We start from the raw sequence: 22,330 nt of genomic DNA on the forward strand, positions 1-22,330 counted from the left end.
GAACAAGTCCTTTGTCTTTCACAATCAGAGTTTCTTTGGCAGCAGCAGTCAATGGTGGGGAAGCCGGCGTCATGGCAACGAGCCACACCGACAAACCGCCATTCATCTCGCTCGGCTGCTCCTAGACTTTATTCAAATTCAAATCCAAATGCAATCTCTTCAGGTATTTCAGTCTAGACCACACATTCCCCTTTCTTTTTCTAATCAATCCATTCTCCCCCACCCCCTGCTGTGCCGCAGAGTTTAACCCTTTCCCGTTTACTCTCGGTCTCTCACTCAGGATAACAACATCTGCAACTTGTCAAACTCAGAGTTTATAACAACCCAATAACCATTTTATACCAGATTAACACTGAGGCGAACTCTCAATCCTTCCATCAGGCTCAGGGAATGTACGTTGCTCACCACATTACCGTTAGGATCAGAACCCCAACAATTCCCAAACCTCCAAACGCCACATCACCCAATCCAGCCACTACCCCCCGCCAACCCCCCCCCCAACCCCCACCAACCCCCTCCTTCCTGTAGCCCCAACCCCGATCAGCAACGATTCACAAATAACTCGCACCAGTGCCGGGGAGAGCGGTGTTGTACCATTAGGACAGCTTTCACCCCAACCATGTTCAGAGGAAACCCACGCAGACACGGGGGGAACATGCAAACTTCACACAGACAGTGACCCGAGCTGGGAATCGAACCCGGCTCCCTGAGGCGGCAGTGCTAACCACTCGGTCTGGTCGACTGACTGGTAACTTTCTGGTATATTCCTCGCGCTGATTTTAAATAATGGTGTAACATTCACAGGTCAAAAACAGTGAGAGGTTCCTGTGAGGAGTGCAGCCAGAACCACATTCACCGCACTGTGGGGGGGGGGAAACGGGGGGCTCAGCTGCACAAGGGGGTGGAGTGAGAGTGGAAAAGCAATAGTGAACAGAGACTCAATAGTGAGGGGTGTAGATAGGCATTTCTTTGATCAGAGATGTGACTCCAGGGTGGTGCATTGCCTCCTTGGCTCCAGGGTCAAGGGTGTTCCTAAGCAGCTGCAGAGTGTTCTGAAAGGGTCAGTCAGAGATCATGGTTCACATTGGTACCAATGAGAAAGGTAGAAAGGTGAGATCCTGCAACAGGAGTTTAGGGAACTCGGTCACAGACTGAAAGCAACACCTCATAGGTTGTAATCTCTGGATTTACTCCCAGTGCCTGTGAGTATAATAGGAGGGCAGAACAAATCAATGTGTGGCTGAAGAGATGGTACAGGAGGGAGGGCTTTAGTTCCCTGGATCCATTTCTGGGAAAGGTACAAGTTGCAGCAAAAACAGAATGGCACCAATATCCTTGCAGAGTGTTAGAAAGAGAACAAAGAACAGTACAGGAAACAGGCCCTTCGGCCCTTATCACTGCTGTTGGGGGTTTAAACTGATTTGGCTGGTGAGGGGGTGGGAGGGAGGATGGAATGTTGGCCTTCATAGCGAGGGGGATTGAATATAAAAGCAGGGAGGTCTTGCTGCAACTGTACAGGATACTAGTGAGGCCGCAGCTGGAGTACTGTGTGCAGTTTTGGTCGCCGCACTTGCGCAAGGATATTTTGGCCTTGGAGGGAGTGCAGAGGAGATTCACTAGGCTGATACCAGAGATGAGGGGGTTGGACTATGAAGAGAGACTAAATAGACTGGGTCTGTACTCGTTGGAGTTTAGAAGGATGAGGGGGGATCTTACAGAGACGTATAAGATAATGAAGGGGATGGATAGGGTAGAGATAGAGAGATTCTTCCCACTTAGAAAGGATAGCAGGAGCAGAGGGCACAGCCTCAAGATAAAGGGGGGGGGCAGTTTAGAACGGAGTTGAGGAGGAACTTCTTCACTCAAAGGGTGGTGAATCTCTGGAATTCTCTGCCCGTTGAAGTGGTGGAGGCTACCTCGCTAAATATTTTTAAGAAGCGGGTTGATGGGTTTTTGATAAGAGAGGGGATTAAGGGTTATGGGGAGAGGGCGGGAATGTGGAACTGAGCCACTTCAGATCAGCCATGATCTTATTGAATGGCGGGGCAGGCTCGAAGGGCTAGATGGCCCACTCCTGCTCCTATTTCTTATGTTCTTATGGGGTAGGGTGGTGGTGGGGGGGGGGGGGGGGGGGTGGGGGGGGGGGAGCGTGTGTAGAGTGGTGGTGGTGGTGGGCTATGGCCTGGAGGTCCAACAGGGGGTGATTCACAGCCAAATGTAGAAGACAAAACTCATGGGTTTTGGAAGGCAGGGTGATTATAGACACAGTAAGATATGAGGGAGCAGTATAGCCAGGCTGGATGGCATTTATTTGAATGCAAGGAGTTTTGTGAATAAGGCACAGGGGTTGAGTGTTGATAATCACATGGGAGTTTGATATTTCTGTCACAGAGACATGGTTGAGGGAGGGCAGGACTGGCAGCTCAATATTTGGAGGTATCGAATCTACAGGCAGGGGGTAAGAGAGGAGGAGGTGTAGCAATAATGATCAGTAATGATCAGTCAGTGAGAAGGGATGTATCTCAGCAAACTCCTCAATTCAGGCTGTATGGGTGGAATGTAAAAACAAAAATGGGGTGATCATGTTTCTGGGGGTGAATTATAGACCCTCAATCAGTCAGGGAGAGATAGAAAGGCTGAGATGTAGACAAGTCACCGGGACTCTGCTAAATGCACTTTCAGTGTCACTGGGTAGTGACACTGCCCCCCCCTCTGCTGGACTGCTCTGGAAGTGGAGCTGTCGAGTGCTGCCCAGTGCAGGTTAACAGAATAAAATCAGGTTACCCCCCCCCACCCGCCAAACACACAGCACTGGCAAACTGATTAGTTGCTTAGTAACCCAGAGACTGTTAGCACACTTGGAAAAGTGTCCCTGCCAGAGTTAGCACCATCGAGGCAGATGGGAGAGAACAATCTGAAAAGAAAAATCTGCTAATAACTGTTCCTCACCTTTAATTACACTCGTCCCCCTGGGAACGCTGTCAAATTTTCTGTGGTCGGCTTTTAAAAATTCATTCACAGGTGAGAGTGGCTTTAGAGCAGATCAGCCATTCTCCTGTTGTCCTGGTGTAGGTGATGGTGAACTATCTGCATTAATAACTTAGAATAAGTGACTATGTTTACGGTAGCCACATTTGCCATGATATAAAGATAGGAATGAAGAGGAGTTGAGGAAGACAGAGACCACAAAAGGATATAGATTGTGAGTGGTCAAATCATTGACAGATGAGTGTAATGTGGCACAGTTTGGCAGGAAAAATAGAAAAGCAGAACATTACATAAATGGAGAGAAATTGCAGAACTTTGGAAACTGGGCTGGCTGATACTTTGGCCCCTTCAGTGTCAAGTTAGATTAGCTGAAGGTGCTGGGGATATGGTTCAGAGTGTCTGCAGCATGTGCCAAAAACTGGGAGGTGCACATTGCCATGGAACAATAAAAACTGGGCATGTGGGAACGTTCTCTCTCCATTGCTGGGAAAAATCTGGCTATCCAGTGTGAAGTACTCTCGGGGTTGGTGTACGTAGCACGGGTCTGGCCTATACCCCCCATCTGTGCCACAGCTATCACCCAAGCCATGTTCAAATTCACCTCGAAATTCAAGATGGATTGTGTCTGGAGGGACACCGTGCACAAATGGGTAAGGGAGGAAAAAATGTACCCAATACCAGGAGAAAGAGACAAGCGCGCACTTTCTTGAGGAATATTAGAGATTGTCACTAGGACCTGGGTAGATTGCAGAATCAGAGTTTTGATGGTTCAGAGGGTTCAATCTCAGTTAGTTTGTACACTGGCATCAAAGCTGGAAGAATTGTGCCTCGCATTAGTCGGGATTGTACCTTGCTGTGGGATAGGGGGATGGTGCAGGCACTTATATGACCCAGAGAGTTGGGTTGTTAGGAAGTATAACCCCTGATTGGACTACCCAAACCAGAAAGACAGTGTTGAGAGTAGGCTAAAGACTTGTTAATTTCAGGGGAACAATCCACAGATAAAATAAACCTGTCACAACAGCACAGCTGTGGAGAACAGCAAAAATCTCACTCTGGACAGGTGATGAAAGAAGAAATGAATGGGTTGCCTCATGTTCCTTGGTACAGGAGAATCATACAGAGGGAGTACTGGATTCATCATACCACTGCTGGTTTTTTGAAAATGTTTCTCCTTCAAGTGTTTAATAGCCATCACAATAGTTATTGGAGTTCAGGCTGTGAAGCTAAGAAACCGCAGGCAGACTCCCTGGTTGTCTACAGTGTTGGTTATCTGTAAAAGAACTTTACTTGTAAAATTATAATCAATCATTAACAGGAAGATTGAATTAAAATGAAAATGGTCAAATTCCAAGACTATTTGACTGAACACATTGACGAAGGAAGTGCCGTGGACGTGGTGTACATGGACTTCAGCAAGGTGTTTGATAAGGTCCCCCATGCAAGACTTCTTGAGAAGGTGAGAGGGCATGGGATCCAAGGGGCTTTGGCCTTGTGGATCCAGAACTGGCTTGCCTGCAGAATAAAAAGTCTGACAACACCAGGTTTTAGTCCAACCTATTTATTTGATAATATACTCACAAGCTTTCGGGGTTAGCCCCTTCGTCAGGTGAATGGAGAGTTCTGGCCTCAGACAGAGCATATAAAGCACAGACAGTTTAGAGATTACTGATTAGAATGCGAATCCTTACACCTAACCTGCTGTTCAAGACCTGAAGTGGCTGATAATGTGAGTGGAAGGAGCACTGATCACAGTTTAAAGAGATGTGTATTGTCTCCAGACAGTACAGTAAGTGAGGTTTTGCAAACCCAGGCAAGTCACGGGGGTTACAGATAGTGCAACATGAACCCAAGATCCCTGTTGAGACCCTGTTGAGGATCGTGACAGACACCTCCAGACCCTGAAAGATGCCCTCATAAGAACAGGATATGGTGCTCAACTCATAGATCGGCAGTTCCGATGCGCCACAGCAAAAAACCGCACCGATCTCCTCAGAAGGCAAACACAGGACACAGTGGACAGAGTACCCTTCGTCGTCCAGTACTTCCCCGGAGCGGAGAAGCTACGACATCTTCTCCGGAGTCTTCAACATATCATTGATGAAGACGAACATCTCGCCAGGGCTATCCCCACACCCCCACTTCTTGCTTTCAGACAACCACACAACCTCAAACAGACCACTGTTCGCAGCAAACTACCCAGCCTTCAGGAGAACAGTGACCACAATACCACACAACCCTGCCACAGCAACCTCTGCAAGACATGCCGGATCATCGACATGGATACCATCATCACACGTGAGAATACCATGCACCAGGTACATGGTAAATACTCTTGCAACTCGGCCAACATTATCTACCTGATACGTTGCAAGAAAGGATGTCCCGAAGCATGGTACATTGGGGAGACCATGCAGACGCTACGACAACAGATGAATGAACATCGCTCGACAATCACCAGGCAAGACTGTTCCCTTCCTGTTGGCGAATACTTCAGTGGTCACGGGCATTCAGCCTCTGACCTTCGGGTAAGCATTCTCCAAGGCAGCCTTCACGACACACGACAGCGCAGAGACTGAGCAGAGACTGATAGCCAAGTTCCGCACACATGAGGACAGCCTCAACAGGGATCTTGGGTTCATGTCGCACTATCTGTAACCCTCGTGACTTGCCTGGGTTTGCAAAACCTCACTTACTGTACTGTCTGGAGACAATACACATCTCTTTAACCTGTGATCAGTGCTCCTACCACTCACATTATCAGCCACTTCAGGTCTTGAACAGCAGGTTAGGTGTAAGGATTCGCATTCTAATCAGTAATCTCTAAACTGTCTGTGCTTTATATGCTCTGTCTGAGGCCAGAACTCTCCATTCACCTGACGAAGGGACTAACCCCGAAAGCTTGTGAGTATATTATCAAATAAATAGGTTGGACTAAAACCTGGTGTTGTCAGACTTTTTACTGTGTTTACGCCAGTCCAACGCCGGCATACCCACATCTTGCCTGCAGAAGGCAGAGAGTGGTTGTGGGTGGGTCTTTTTCTGCATGGAGGTTGGTCACCAGTGGAGTGCCCCAGGGATCTGTTCTAGGACCCTTGCTGTTTGTCATTTTCATAAATGACCTGGATGAGGAAGTGGAGGAATGGGTTAGTAAGCTTGCCGACGTAGGTTGGTGTTGTGGATAGTCTGGAAGTACGTCAGAAGTCACAGCGTGACATAGATAGGATGCAAGACTGGGTAGAGAAGTGGCAGATGGACTTCAACCCGGATAAATGTGTAGTGGTTCACTTTGGCAGGACCAATGGGATGCAGGAACACAATATCAAGGGTAGGAGTCTTAGCTGGGTTGAAGAGCAGAAGGATCTTGGGGTCCAGGCCCATAGGACTCTTAAATTGGCCTCATAGGTGGAGGATGTGGTCAAGAAGGCGTATGGTGTACTGGCCTTCATTAATTGAGGGATTGAGTTTAGGAGTCGGGAGGTAATGCTGCAACTTTATAAGACCCTTGTCAAACCCCACTTGGAGTACTGTGCGCAGTTCTGGTCGCCTCACTACAGGAAGAATGTGGAAGCTATTGAGAGGGTGCAGAGGAGATTTACAAGGATGTTGCCTGGATTGGGAGGCATGCCTTATGAAGATAGGTTGAGGGAGCTAGGTCTCTTCTCCCTGGAGACACGAAGGTTGAGAGGCGACCTGATAGAGGTTTATAAGATGTTGAGAGGAATAGATAGGGTGGATGCTCGGAGGCTATTTCCCAGGGCTGAAATGGTCGCTACGAGAGGACACAGGTTTAAGGTGCTGGGAAGCAAGTACAGAGATGTTAGGGGAAAGTTTTTCACTCAGAGGGCGGTGAGTGAGTGGAATCGGCTGCCATCGGTGGTGATAGAGGCGAACTCACTGGGGTCTTTTAAAAGACTTCTGGATGAGTATATGGGATCTAATGGCATTGGAAGTTACAGGTAGTTCTATGGCTTGGTAGGTATGGATATGATCAGCACAACTTGTGGGCCGAAGGGCCTGTTTGTGCTGTAGTGTTCTATGTTCTATTTGGGAATATTGGGAGTTATTTGTGCCATTAGTGTACTTTTAAGAAATGTTCTCTACAGCTGTAAGCAGTGTTACTTTAGAAGGGACATCAAACTGAAAACGAGTGTTTCCCTCCCTGGTTTTGGAAGTTCTGCTGGTTAGCTGAAAGCAAGGCTTCTTGCCTTCCTACAGAAGAGAATCTGCTGTTGGTGGCTCAACCAGAGTCTCTCCCTGGTGTTCTGGAAAGCTGTTCTGACTCCTTGCTTGTATCTGCCTCAAGAGAACTGCAGCATTCATCCAAAGGACTTAGTCGCAGTGTCACATGAGCGTTAGTCTTTGCTGTGTTCATCCCATGGAAAGGGTTTTTTGTGGTTATGGGAGGTTTTATTGATTGGAACATTTAGATAAGATTTGTTAAGAGTTATACTTTACCGTGGTAGTTTGTTTGTTTGTAATTGATAAAAGTTTTAAGTTAATTATATTCTTAAATAAATTTTGTTTGAGAAAAGCTCGCTAGTGGATCAGTTGAATCATACCTGAAATGAAGCACCTCAAGCTTATCCTAGCTAATTTCAAAGCACAGAACTTATGATTCAGGCAGGCTTCATAAAACACTTTATCATTCAGATCTGAAACTGCAGAGTGGTGTCAGGGAATGTTTTTTTACAGCTCAGTTAGATTGTATTTAAGCTATCTTATTATCTGGAACCATTCAACCAATGGAAAATGGAGTAAAGCTGAAACAAAATACACGCCCATAGATGTAAAAGTATTGACTATTCTAACTCTGCTCTTAAAGAGCAAATCTGATAATAGATAATCTGAAGATGAACATGTGGAAGATGGAGGTGATGAAGGGAGTGTTTCAGCCAGATTGGTGCTGGTACTGTGTGGCTGAGAGCACAGTGTCATTCTGTAAACTGGAAGAGTGGCCATCTGTGTGAAGATTTAAAGCTTCAAGTGCTGACATTTGCACAGGTTACAACACAGGACCCCATTCAGCCTATCGTTCATGTCCATGCCAGCTCTCTGCAAGGGTAATTCAGTCCCACGCCCTACTCTGTTTTGCAAATGCTTTCTCCTCAATAATTAGCCAATTTCCTTTGGAAAGCCATGATTAAATCTGCCTCACCACACACTATCAGTTAGTGCATTCCAGGTCCTAACCATCTGCTGTGAGAGAGATTCTCCTCTGGTTCTTTTGCAAATCATCTCAAATCACTGCCCTCTGATTCTCACTCTTTCTGCTAACTGAAAGTTTCTCCATAATCTACTCTACTCTGACTTCTCATGATTTTGAGCACCTCTAATTACCCCTTGCCCTTTTCTCTAAACAGCCTCAGCACCCAAATTTATTCTTGGAACCATTTTCAAAAATATTTTCCACATCTCTTCAATGCCTTCATATTCTTCCTAAAATGTGGTGCCAAGAGTTAAGCAGAATGCTCCAGTTCTATCACTATAAGTATCAAGGTGTTTTCCAGACGGTGAAATACTTTAGTTGTTGGTGCAATGGGAGGAACATTTGCTCTTAGCAGTGGCCACAGGAGATTAGTATCAGACTGCAGAGATGTCAGGCAAGGTCCGTGAGCAGCACTGAATTGTCTCTGAGGCAAAAGGTTGAAAGTTCAAGCTGCCAAACACCGCTTGGGCTGTGCGCTCCAGCTGCTAACAGTCCAGTACAATACTGAGGGAGCACGGCCCTGGTGGAGGTGCTATCTTTCAGATGAGATAAGCCAAGGGCATCATCTGTCTTGCTGGGGGGTGGGGCGGGTGATGTAAAATATCTAGCACTGTTCAAAGCGCAAAGGGTCTTATCTAGTCATCATCAGAGTGTTGCTTGTAAGACCTTGCTGTGTGTAAATTGGCTGCCACATTTCATTGCAAGTGACTATGTTTCCAAAAACAATTCATCGGATGTAAGAGAGTTTGGGATGTCCCGGCAATGTGAAAGGTCCTAAGAAAATACAAGCCTGGTTCTTAACGTTTTTGCGTTAATTCATTTGAAAGCAGAAAACTTTAAGATTATGTAGACATAGAGGGAATGTGCAAACTCTGCACAGTGACCCAAGCCTGGAACTGAAGGCAGGTCCCTGGCCCTGTGAGGCAGCAGTCTCACTGACTAAACATTTATAATGTAGATAACACAGTCACCAGAGCAAACAGTAAGATCCCATCGATAATAAAATGTTAATGTTTAATCTCAGGATTGTTACAGTACAGGAGGCCACTTAGCCCATTGTGTCTATGCTACCTTTCAGAACGAGCAACTCACTCATTCTCCTGCCTATTTCTGTAATGTTGATTAACAAATAAATATTGGCCAGGGCAAATTTGATAGTAATTTCTATAGAGTAATTGGATAAATGCTATAAAAGGAAAATGTGCAAGACTATGGAGAATGATCAATGGTCACAAAATGGAATTTAAGCAAGATAAAAATAACATAAATAGAAGGAAAAATATGCAAAGAAACAGATCCAAAGATCAACGGTGAGAAATGAAACAGGAGTTGGGAAAGGAGCAAATCCAAGCACAATTCAGTTAACAAGAAATGGAAATTATTGAAGGTCAGTGTTTTTAGATTAAATCTAATTTCAAGCTAAAAGAAACATTTGTTACTTACAGAGCAGCTGATAGTAAGCAAGGACAGAAAAGGATAACTGCTCAGAGACATTAGAACAATTCGGGTTGATTTTCAGTTTGGGACGACAACAATTACACCAAAATCCCAGCAGACAGAAACCACCCATCCTACTTCGCCTTGGAGTTCCAGCAGATTTGCACTGGATCTCCAGACAGAGGTCATGTCCGCATTAACCTAAGAAACACGAGGGGGTCAAACGGCGGTTGGGAACATAGCACCAGGACCCTTGAACCTCTAGTTGTGATTTAAAAAAGAAAATTCCTGCAAAGCATGGACTTCAACCAACAAAATGCAGCACAGCCGAGACAAAAACAAAATGGTCTTGTTTTTAATTATGGTGAAATCAACAAACTGAAATGCAAACATTTCACTTTCACATTTCACAACAAATTTGTTTTGAGAGACAGTGATCGAAAAAGATCGCAACAAAGATGGTGCTGGATTGAGAGCAAGGGGATGGTTAGGTGGAAGGAGAGCAGGGAAGAGAGAGGCAGAGTGAGATACTAAAAGAGAACAGAGCAAGAAAGTAGAGAAAGTGAGAGACTTAAAAAAAGCAGAGGACTGGGGAAAGCGATGATGTGAGCCAGTGAAAGGTGAGGGAGCTGTGAGAGAGAAAGCATACAAAATATTCACTCACTACAGCATACACCTTCAGATTATCAAAAAGCCCAAGATACCAATCCTCCTATTCAAAGAACTTGAATAGCAACATTTAGTTAGATGTTTTTAATAGCCCAACTGTACTTTAGGGATAGCGTCAGCCGGTCCTTAACTGTAACCCATTCCCAGGTTCCATCACTTGTCTGCGGAGGACAGACTTCAGGAATGTACCCTGTAGTTTGAGATTGCAGCATTTTTAAACAATGTAAACTTGCATTTCTTAAAAATGGAAAAGAAGCATTTCACTCATTCACTTTCTCAAAGCCATACAAGTGGGTTTCTGCAGAGCATGTTGAGCTCCAGCTAGCCTTCCCATTTTCCCAATTCACTCAAAGGTATTGATTTGATCTGGTTTATCATTCAGGAAGGTTTCTAATGATTAGTGAGGTCATTAGCAAGGTTGGAAGAAAAGAGAGACAACCACAACCAAGCCCCGTGATGTCTTCACAGGTAAGTCATGTGCATACATGGTATACAAGATATTAAGAATCACCTCCCAATCGCAGAGAAAACTGAGACAGGGACAGGTTCAGGTTCCTGGAACTCCTCACCTGACAGCACTGTGGGAGCACTCATTCCAAACAGACTACAGTGGTTCAAGAACCTTCAAGGACATCTAGGGCAATGGGCAAGAATTGTTGCCTGCATACATGACACCCACATCCTGAGAATAGAGTTGGCAGGAAGGGTGAAATCTAATTTTGGCACCCAGTTTAGACCTGTATAGACACGGTACTTGTACGAGTTTATACCGTTCCTCTGCCCATTGGATAAATAGCGGGCAAAGTCAAGTCAAACAGACTTAAATGGATCCACTCACTGAGATAGATTGCAACTGAGCACAAATAATAAGACAGAAGCCAAACTCTCCGGAGTTTGGTGTGTAATATATTAATGGCAAATCAATTCCAATAATCCAATAGAAAAGCAACTCAAAGAAGGAAAAGGTCTTTGGACCAAATTATATCAGAAAGGAGAAAGCAAAATGCAGAATCAGCCTGCTACTCAGTATTAACACACACTTAAAGGTGATGTGAACAGTGTAGTTTCCAATAGCGCAATGAGGTATTGACCTTCTCTACAGCTGAGAATATGTATGGACAGCAACTGAAAGTTGAGTTTTAAAACACCAATAGAAATCTCAGACTTATGCGAAATAGTCAGACCTCACCTTGGTGTGAACTTGTCAAATGGAGACCCATCAAAGACAAATTTCTACCATTGGGAGAATGATGTGCTGATCACATTGACATTTCTCATCCTGACATTATTGCAGTGAATGTAGCCTTTTATTGAAGATGGTTACGTGATTATCTAATGGAAATGTGCTTGAATGCTGGACACTACACTAAAGGGATGAAGAAATATTCTCTCTGCCCCTGGCTATATTGATCTCTGATTGGGTTTGGTGCCATTGGCACTACTTGCCTTTTGGCACAAGAGCAAAGTTTTACCAGTATGTCTAAGCCAAACTAAATCTACCCTAGCTCAGTACAAACACCCATACTAACAGGAGTCATCTTGCTTTCTGTTCCTTGGTTCAGGCTCCCTCAAGGTAAAATGAAACTTTATTTTGTGGTACCTGAAGGTGGGTGGGTGGTGGGGTTAAAGTGGCTTTTCACACCCAGCAACACACTAAATAACTCTGAACGGTAGAAGTTGAACAAAACTGAAATGTGAATCAAACTTGTACTCGATACAGTTGCACTGGGAAACTGACCACAGCACCCGGTGGTTTTCATGAACAGATTTTCAACTCCGACAGCTTTGGATCCAGTACACACCTGATCTGAAGAATCAGTATGTACGTCCAACTCACCTACACAGGTTCTGTTGCTGTGATTTGCTGTCTATGGAGTTTAGCTTCTGTTTGTTACTTGCTAACTCATGCTGGTATTGTGAGGATGCCAGTTCGGGCAGAGTTAAACCTGTATAATCTGTACTTTTAAGGCTGTGGTTGTTCTGAGGTACAGCTCCTGCATCAGTAACATTACAAGACTGCAACTTGTAACACTGTGGCTGACTTGATCGATCTCCTTGAGTATATATGCTACATCAGGTTAACTTAAAAAATTCTATCAGTTATGAAAAGTCATCAACCTATGACTTGAAAATTCACTCTCTCGCCACAGATGCTGACTGTTCTGAGTTCCAGCATTTCTAATTTTTAATTTCAGATTTCCAGCATCTGTAACAATTTGTTTTTGTGTCAGATTTAAGAGGTATCTCAGGACTTTTTGATGCTTCCCCTTCCAATAATTCTGGTAGCTACTTTAGCATTGGGTTACTAGCAAACAATTCATAGCAAAATAATTGAATTGTGGAGAAGCTTATTGTTACCAACAAAAAAAACTCTAACCCTGAAGCCTCCAACAATGAGGCAAAATGGTTCAATGTGATCTACCCGTACCCGTCTCACCCATCCAGGGCTTGTCTCATTGGCTAAGGCTAGCCTTCCAAAATAATCTATAGATAATGCAATAGACTGAATGATGTGTGTGGGGTACATCCCTCAATGACCAGAGGTATTGTTTGAGGAATGTATGGGTTTAATGGGCTATGCATGCAGCAGCAGAGAGCAGAAACTGAGCAGCTATTGAAATTGCTGTCTTTATCAGCTGTAAACACTCCACTTCATAATCTTCTGATCCTGGTCTTCAGCAGACATGACAGAGACTTTGTAATGGCAGCAGCATTCAGTCAGGTATTTTCAGCACCTTCAGATTTCAACCAGTTGGATTTCCAGGTACTTGCTAAGAATCATTGAGATGGTGGTCATTTTTGGGAGTAACTGCACCCCAAGAAATCCCTAAATGATCCCATCTAAAATTCGCTAAGACACAGAATAGTGTCGGGAGATACAGGACAGTCAGTCTGTTGTGAGGACATGCGCACACAGGTGATCTGACACAGTCCCTGTGCCACTGACAGAAGACACTGCCAATACCAAACACGCCACTGAGTTAGGGACCAGCGAAATGTTAATGAAGTTTACCGAGGAGGGTATGGAAAAGAAATGAGCTCTCATTCAAAACATACCAGCTCCCAGAGCACAGAAGCCCAAAAAAATCCCCACTCTACTTTATCCTCATCCAGCAAGTCATTTAATTGATACATCCTCTCAACTCCAACATCCTCCACTTGAGAGATATGACTCCTTAGAGCTCATTCTCCTTATTCACACTACGATATCAGCCAGTGAATCCGGTACTCGAAGCAGATACTGCTGAACACTACAGAACTTGTGACAAAGCTCCTTACCATCACCTTCATTTGCAAAGTGACAAAAACATATTTCCATTCGTATATTTTTTTGAAAAAGATTCAGGAGATGTTACACAAATCCGTGGACTTCTTTTATATAAAGCAGATTTGGAGAGAGATCTATTTTAAAAAAATGAGGAGGTACAACAATTGCAAACAGGCAGCCCAGGTGTTATTGCCACAATCATGAGTACATCCAGGTGCTCATTGATCCATAATACTCACAACAGCAACAGAATCAAATACATTTGTTCACATCACCTTTAAAAGCCCATTTCAGCAGCAAAGTTACTCCCAGAATGGCATTAATGATAGAAAAACACCAACACGTCATTCCCAGCCATCTCATTCCTAGTGACTACAACTCAAGGACCCAGCAGAGAGAGGAGAGGGGAGGGGAGGAAGGTGTGGTGTGGAGGGAGGTGGGGAATAAATTAGTTTTCTGATTTGAGGGGTTGTACATATACAATTTTTGTCCAAAGTGCCAGGTTTCTTGCTGCGACATGCAGTTTAATCACAGTCCCCATGATCAGACCAATCATCAGTCTACTTCTTCCACGTTTCCATAGGCTGGGGCGCAGTGATCCGCAGGACGTGAGAACAAGTTAGACACCGAATCCGCACTCAGCTGGGGAGCTTCTTCTGGCTCCAGATCTGCTCCCCGTGCTGCCTGACTAGAAGCCTGCAAATATATCAATCCCAAAATTTAGGATAAAAAAAGGTACAAAAGTGCCGCTCAACTCAAAATCGGCTGAAAAAGTACAATAAAAATTTATTATATTTCTCTTTTTAAAACTCTGATCATCATATTTAAATCTCAAGTGTCAGTGAGATCAAATGAATCTTCAAGTATTCAAAATTGCAAATGAGGTTTAAATTTTCAAGTTTTACACATTTAAAACACAAGAACATTGCGAACGTACAATCTGCAGGGAGGGGAGGGCCCTTTGTAACTTCCACCTCTGTACAATAACAAATCAATATGTTAAGAATCTTTACACAGTAACATTTCAGATACAATGTTGGAATCTTTATAAAAAAACAACAGGGTATGAATGGACAAAGGATTTTTAATCCTAATATTAGATTTGTAACATCCTGCAAAGATACAGTCAACACATTTCAGTTTGTGAAGGATAACAAGGATTGCATGGATAATGCTGGCTCAATTTGCAAAAACACGGTTGACATAATTAATGCATTCTCTTGTTCTTTCAATTTTCGGTCCCTTCATTTTAAAATTTTCCTGGTCTCGAGAGAGAGAGAGTGAGGAAGAGGTAGAGATAGCGATGCTGCTCTCTGAATCACTGCCTGTATTGCCTCGAAGACAGCATTAGAGTTAGCTTTATCTGGACTACTCCTCCCTTCCTTTGGAAAATTAAACCGTGTTGGTTGCTTCAACTACACGGGTGAAATCCAGATGGTGAGGGTACCCGTGCCCTGGTCTCTCTGCAGCAGAAATAAGCCAGTTCGCTGACATTTCAAAAAACCTGCATTGCTTGAGTGCTTACTTTTGGGGTTAACTGGAAATTCTTAATAAATAAATAACTCAATTAAAGAAACATTAAGATCAAACAACAGCAAGAGGTCCAAGACTACTAGTATTAAACTTTTATTTTTCATTTGTAAGAACCAATATGGAATTAGATTTAAGGAACAGTAAAAAGTTATCGTTACTCCAACCTTCCCGTAGGAAAAAATCCTGGATGGAACATGCAACGTCTGCAATTTATTCACATTAAAGCTTTGCTTTAAAAAAATAATTTGTCGATGAATAGGATAGCAGTATGCTGTGGAATATAGAGTACACAAAAAAAAGCCCCAGGCACTTACAGGGCAAGTCTATCATATATATATATATATATATTATATCTCTCTATTTTCAAAAAATGAATGGTTACACCAAAAGGGGAAAACAGACACGTTGAGGAGTAATGAAGGACTAGTTTTGCAGATTTGTTGGGCAGCTGTGTGTACGAACAGTGTCATCCTCTATCGCTGTGATTTACATGCCCTAAATGATCAGTGGGTACAGGACATTTACAAAGAGAGCTAGTATTGCAGCTAAAGTGCTGAGAACAAAGTATCGGATGCAGTCTTGGTCTGAGTAGTCTGTGAGCTGAGTTCCTGAGAAATCCTCGTTGATCCGAGACTGCAGTGGCCTAAGTCCCTGATTATGCCTGCCTGGTGTGCGTGGTGCCTCTTCCCCAGTCTCTTCTGCCTCCAACTCCTGCCATATTAGAGAAGCCTGCGATTTGTGGAAACTCCCGTCAGCCTCTCGCAAAAGAACAGTGTAATACAGGCCTTCTCTAACTCAAAGCTCCCGATAAAACATAAAACTGCCTTTAGGACCAGTAAGCAAGGGATGTGCAAGAGGTCTGGGGCAATAACAGACAAGAACAGCAACAAAGTGATGGGTCAAGGTTGAATATTTATACTTTAGGAAAAATTGGAAAAGCACGCGCTCATGTTGAAGTGCAACTGACAGGTAAACTACGAGGTGTGATATGTGAACATGAGTAGGGAACACAATCCTTGTGTGAGTGTACACGCAAATGGGTGCGTGCACATCTGCATGTGCTCAAGTCTGTGTATGTGCGACTGCACCAATGTGCGCACATCTATGCATGTGCGTGGGAGTGTGTATGCACATCTGCATGTGAGAATGAGTGAGTGCGCACTAGTGTGATGGTTGGATGGACGGTGTTAAAGACTGTCCAGAAGAATTAATATTTGAACCAAATGAACGGGGAGAGTTTTGTGAATAAAGGTAATATTTCCTACTCTGCCTGAGAGTTAGTAATGAGCTGTGCAGTACAGAAGGTTCCACTTTAATCTGTACTCAGAAAACAGCTCTGGGCCAGAGGGAGGCAGCTGGTGCAATTTTCAACAAATCTGCTCTTTATTAAGCACTCACGCACAACCTGAAATACCGGACATGCACTGAATTACTTTAAAAGAGCAATCTCTATTCTGCAGGTTAAAAGTTCTTAATCAGCATTTCAGAATCAGAGTGGGTGCTACATTGTCACTGACACAGGACTGGCCTCAGAACAGATGCCTTTCACAGTTGGTGTAGGCACAGGTTTCAGAATGGTGTAGCTTTGGCAGAAACTGGAAAACAGTGGTTTTCTGAAGAATAATTTTAATATAGGCCATATTAAATGAGTGGGACAATTTACAGGATACTCAATGTAAGCTGTTACCCCAGAACATTTTGCACATTCCAACTTGCAACTGACCAAATGCTCGGACTAAATTTAGGACAAGCGTACTTGAGAACAGGCTCGTCTAATGAACCAAGTGAATAAAGTGTCACAGGCTGATGCTGCAAGTTTACTTTTAACTGGAGAGAGAATAGAGCTAATATTGAGTCTGGATTACTCTGTCAGAGCTGATGAAGGGACATCCAGACTCAAAACGTTGGCTCTATTCTCTCCCCACAGATGCTGTCAGACCTGCTGAGACTTTCCATTCCAGCATCCGCAGTAATCTGCTTTTCCTTTACTTTGAGCTGGTTGTGTTTAGTCTTTTCCCCACTCTCTATCACAACTTACACCAAATCAGAAGAGTTCAAAGAGCAGCACTACTCTCAAGTTAGCTTGTTTTAAATTACCTGAAGACACTGCATCAAAACAGAGAAAAACAGAACTTTGTAAATACAACAGGATTAAATATATTCAATTATCACTGCAATTCAGTCAACATGAACTATATACACAATATTAAAATATTAAACACATGCTTAAAGTCATTGAAAGGTTTTCTATTTGCCTGCTAATCTCAAGAGATAAATTAAGGGATGACGTCAAATGGGATATCATTGTAGTTAGCCAGCAGCTGCTTTCCTCTGGTTATGTGCTACATGAGGAAACAGCATGTGCACACAGGTGGACAGGCCCTGGCCTGTGGCACTGGGGGGGGAAATGGTGAGCCCGAGCAGCACAAGGTATGCTGCTAGAAAGTGCTGGTGTTTGAATGCCAGGGTGGAACAGCATGGAGCTTGAATCAGACGCCCTCTTACTGCTGAATAAATAACACTCACCATCTGGGGAAAGGAGTGTCTTGCATCAAGGTGCTGGAATAGAGCTAATGCCCAATTCATCAGTAATTTTATGGGATTGGGAGCGAATAGGAGAATAGATATTTATGGAGCAGGCACTAGACTGCCAATGATGGCCACGGTTCCAGTGAGACTGTTTGAAGTAAAATGATATGTATATATAAATAAAACAAAGAACAGTCATAAGGAGAGGCTGAATAGACTGGGACATTTTTCCTCTGGTGCGTAGTAGGCTGAGGGGTCACTTATAGAGGTCTATAAAATAATGAGGGGCAGAGACAAGTAGATAGTCAAGATCTTTTCCCAAACGTAGGGGAGTCGAAAACTAGAGGGCATAGGTTTAAGGTGAGAGGGGAGAGATACAGAAGTGTCAGAAGGGCAATTTTTTCACACACAAGGTGAGTGTCTGAAACAAGCTGCCAGAGGCAATAGTAGGGGCAGGTACAATTTTATTTTTTAAAAAGCATTTAGATTGTTACATGGGTACGATAGGTATAGAGGGATATGGGCCAAATGCGGGCCATTGGGATTATCTTAGGGATTTTTAGAAAAAGAGCTGCATGGACAAGTTGGGCTGAAGGGCCTGTTTCCATGCTGTAAACCTCTGACTCTATAGCACAGGAACACGCCCTTCGGCCCGCCAAGTCCCCATCGATCACATTTATCTAGCTAAACTAACCATTTATATCTCTCTATTCCCCGTTTGCTCACATACCTATCAAGTCTTAAATGTTGCTAACACAACTGCCTTAACCACCTCACTTCATTCCAAGCCCCCTCTGTGTAAAAACCTTCCCCCGCACATCTCCACTGAACCGTCCCCCCTTTACCTTGAACTTGTGCCCCTTGTAATTGTCATTTCTGCCCTGAGAAAAAGCTTCCAGATTACAATTTCACCAAAGTTACTGAGAAATCAGTAGCTGTAAGTAAGAGCAGGTTAGGGGTTAGGAATTCTGTGGCAAGTAACTCACCTCCTGACTCCCAAACACCTGCCCATCATCCAGAAGGCACAAGGCAGGAGTGTGATGGATTATAATCCATTTGCCTGGATGGGTGCAGCTCCAACAACACTCAAGAAACTTTATACCGTTCAGGACAAAGCAGCCCTGCTCGATTGCTACCCCTTCCACAAACATCCATTCCCTCCACCACTGATGAACAGCTGCAGACGTGTGTACCATCTACAAGATGCACCGCAGGAATTCACCAAGGTTCCTTAGGAAGCACCTTCCAAACTCATGACTGCTACCATCTAGCAGGATAAGAGCAGCAGAGACCTGGAAACACCACCAGTTAAAGTTTCCCCTCCAAGTCACTCACCATCCTGACTTGGAAATATATTGCTGTTCCTTCACTGTCACTGGATCAAAATCCTGGAACTCCCTCCCTAATAGCACTCTAGGTGGACCTATACCACAGGGACTGCAGTGGTTCAAGGTGGCAGCTCACTACACCTGCTCAAGGAGCAATTAGGGATGGGTAATAAATGTTGTTCTAGCCAGAGACACGTATATTCAGGAAGAGAACAGAGAGAAACTGGAGCATCTTGGAGCACCGCAATTTCAGCCCAAGAGTTTCCTGAAGCATTTACAAATCATCCAAGGTCATGCAGGATAAAATCCTCTCTCAGCCTGAGACTACACAGAGGATCATTCACCTCTACAAAATGGAGGCAGAGTGTGGTTTGAAAACAGTCATTGTGCTGCCTGCAAATTACCTGGAGATTGACTCAGGCTACATCAGAGTGAGGGGAGAGAGTTGCATCATGTTACTGGGGACTCAGCCAGTGCGAAGGAAAGGAAGGTTAAGGCAGCTTAAATCTTGGGTAGCTTCTTCAGAAATATGATGAAGCGTAACTATGGTCTTTTTCCCTTTACACAGACTATCCTGTTTAGTTGCAACATGTCTTGTTTTAATTTCAGTTTCCTTGATTCTATATATAGCCACCCTCATCCCGAGCCCTGACATACTCTAGATGCTGGAGCAGCTGGGGCAGCGAAAGCAGGGATTTGAATGAAACCGGATGTTGGTGAGACCACATTTGGAATATTGTGTTCAGTTCTGGTCACCTCACTATAAAGGAGGATGTGGAAGCATTGGAGAGAGTGCAGAGGAGATTTACCAGGATGCTGCCTGGTTTGGAGGGTAGGTCTTATGAGGAAAGGTTGAGGGAACTGGAGCTTTTCTCTTTGGAGCGGAGGAGGATAAGAGGTGACTTAATAGAGGTTTACAAGATGATGAGGGGGATTGATAGCGTGGACATTCAGAGACTATTTCGTCACGTGGATGTAGTTGCTACAAGGGGGCATAACTATAAGGTTCATGGTGGGAGATATAGGAGGAATGTCCGAGGTAGATTCTTTACTCAGAGAGTGGTTGGGGTGTGGAATAGACTGCCTGCTGTGATAGTGGAGTCGGACACTTTAGGAACTTTCAAGCGGTTATTGGATAGGCACATGGAGCACACCAGAATGATAGGGAGTGGGATAGCTTGATCTTGGGATTGGACATAGCTTCGCACACCATTGAGGGCCGAAGGGCCTGTACTGTGCTGTACTGTTCTATGTTCTATGAAACAGATCAACTAAAAGGAGGCAGCAGCAGGAGGTGGGGTGAGGTTATGTAAAGAAAGGTCACCTTTGAGCACAAAGTATGAGGTTTTCAGGAAAAAGCAATATTATTTTTAAATAGCGATAATTTTTTTAAACAGCAGAGTAATTTTAAAGAACTTTCAATAAACAAGTTAGCAGGCTGCATGCACACCCCCACCTACACATGGATGAGGAATAATAGAGCCCTGAAAAAAGGAGACAATACCACTATTTCAAACTCAGTAACAAGAGCAAACTGGGGGTTAACATTGGAAGCAGCAAGTGTGCAATCTCAACGCTGTCTGGCTGTGGAGTATTCTGTTGGGAGCTTTGCAGATTCAGACTATCACAGTCTCACTAAACCTTGGGGGCAGGCTATGCTAGAAAGATGCACTGTCCTCCCCAGAGTCCGCTGCCAATCCAGTCCACAATTAAACAGTGAAGTTGAAATTATTGGGGGTCGATGGGAATGTACAACACAAAAGACAAACCGATCACCCATGATCTGGCTGCACAGCAGCGCAGACACCGGGGTGAACTGCCGATTGCTGTCCCTTTTAGCGTTTGTATAAAAGCAAAATATTGCATATGCTGCAAATCTGAAATAAAACCAGAAAATGCTGGAAATATTCATCAGCTCTGGCAGAGAAACAGAGATAACTGTTCCAGATGGTAATCTTTCATCTGATGTTGTTCCAGTGGGAGGTCATCAAGCTCAAACGTTCTCTTTCTCTCTTCACAGATGCTGCCTGAGCTGCTGCATATTTCCAGCACTTTCTGATATTCATAGAATCGTAGAACCCTACAGTGCGGAAAAAGGCCATTTGGCCCATTGAGTCTGCACCGACCCACAATCCCACCCAGGCTCTACCCCCGTATCCCTGTATATTTACCCACTAATCCCTCTAACCTGTGCATCTCAGGACACTAAGGGGCAATGTTAGCATAGCCAATCAACCTAACCCGCACATCTTTGGACTGTGGGAAGAAACTGGAGCACCCGGAGGAAACCCACGCAGACACAAGTAGAATGTGCAAACTCCACACAGACAGTCACCCAAGTCAGGGATCGAACCCAGGTCCCTGGAGCTGTGAAGCAGCAGTGCTAACCACTGTGCTACTGTGTCACCCAATTTATTGGAAATTGTCACTATAATGGGGCTCAACCATTAAAACAAGGAAATGCTCTGTGATAGGCAGAAGCAGAGTGTGCTCGGACGCAAGGATTTCCACATAGTAGAGATGGAGGAACTGTTTCCAAGCTTGGATATTAATAATGAGAAGAAAGGTTTATAGTGACTGGGAAAAGAACCAGAGGCAATTTATGGTGATCAGGAATAGAGACTTTGAAAGTGAAGCACAATCAACAGGAACTTGCAATGGGAATCTGATAAATATTTGGAATGGAAAAAGTTGCAGATCTCTAGAGAAAGAACAAGGACTAGAATGAATACTTCTGGCAAGAGTGGGCATGCAGGTAACGACTTGAGATGGATACAGAGCTGGTCGGCAGATAGGAAGCAAAGAGTTTTCATAAATAGGTCTTTTTTTGATTGGCAGTCAGTGGTTAGTGGGGTCTGTGTCTGTGCTGGGACTTAACTGCTCACATTATACTAAATGATTTGGAAGACAGAACTAAATATATTATCTTCAAATCTGCACATGATACAAAGTTGGGTGAGAGGGTGAGCTGTGAGGAAGATGCAGAGATGCTTCAGTGTGATTTGGACAGGCTGAGTGAGTGAACATCTTATTACTTGAATGGGTGTAAATTGGGAGAGGTCGATACTCAACGAGACCTTGGTGTCCTGGTGCACCAATCACTGAAAGCATGCACACAAGTACAGCAGGTAGTAAAGAAGGCAAAAGATATGCTGGCCATCATAGCGAGATGATTTAAGTATAGGGATAGGGATAGGGATGTTTTGTTGCAATTGTATAGGGTGTTGGTGAGAGCACACCTGGAGTATTGTGTGCAGTTTTCGTGTCCTTATCTGAGGAAGGATGTCCTTGCTATGGAGGGAGTACAGCGAAGGTTTACCAGACTGATTCCTGGGATGGCAGGTCTGTCATACGAGGAGTGACTAAGTC

The 22,330-nt window shown here is 44.1% G+C and overlaps 1 protein-coding gene across 5 annotated transcripts in view; it reads right to left on the minus strand.

Annotated features, from left to right (window-relative positions):
• Positions 1 to 9,967: 9,967 nt before the first annotated feature.
• The window catches only part of usp19 (ubiquitin specific peptidase 19), a 134,507-nt gene continuing 122,144 nt past the window's right edge, over positions 9,968 to 22,330 (minus strand). For 3 of the 5 annotated variants that reach the window (XM_080218607.1, XM_080218608.1, XM_080218606.1), the window contains exon 28: positions 14,323 to 15,833. In XM_080218607.1, coding sequence (XP_080074733.1) covers positions 15,600 to 15,833 — 234 coding nt within the window. In that variant the 3' untranslated portion in view covers positions 14,323 to 15,599. Of the gene's footprint in view, positions 14,268 to 14,322; positions 15,834 to 22,330 lie in introns of those variants that run through there. The other 2 variants (XM_080218611.1, XM_080218609.1) reach the window with 2 other exon arrangements.

The sequence above is a fragment of the Carcharhinus amblyrhynchos genome, chromosome 3 (assembly GCF_965287045.1).
Source record: "Carcharhinus amblyrhynchos chromosome 3, sCarAmb.v2.hapA, whole genome shotgun sequence".
Taxonomy (NCBI): domain Eukaryota; kingdom Metazoa; phylum Chordata; class Chondrichthyes; order Carcharhiniformes; family Carcharhinidae; genus Carcharhinus; species Carcharhinus amblyrhynchos.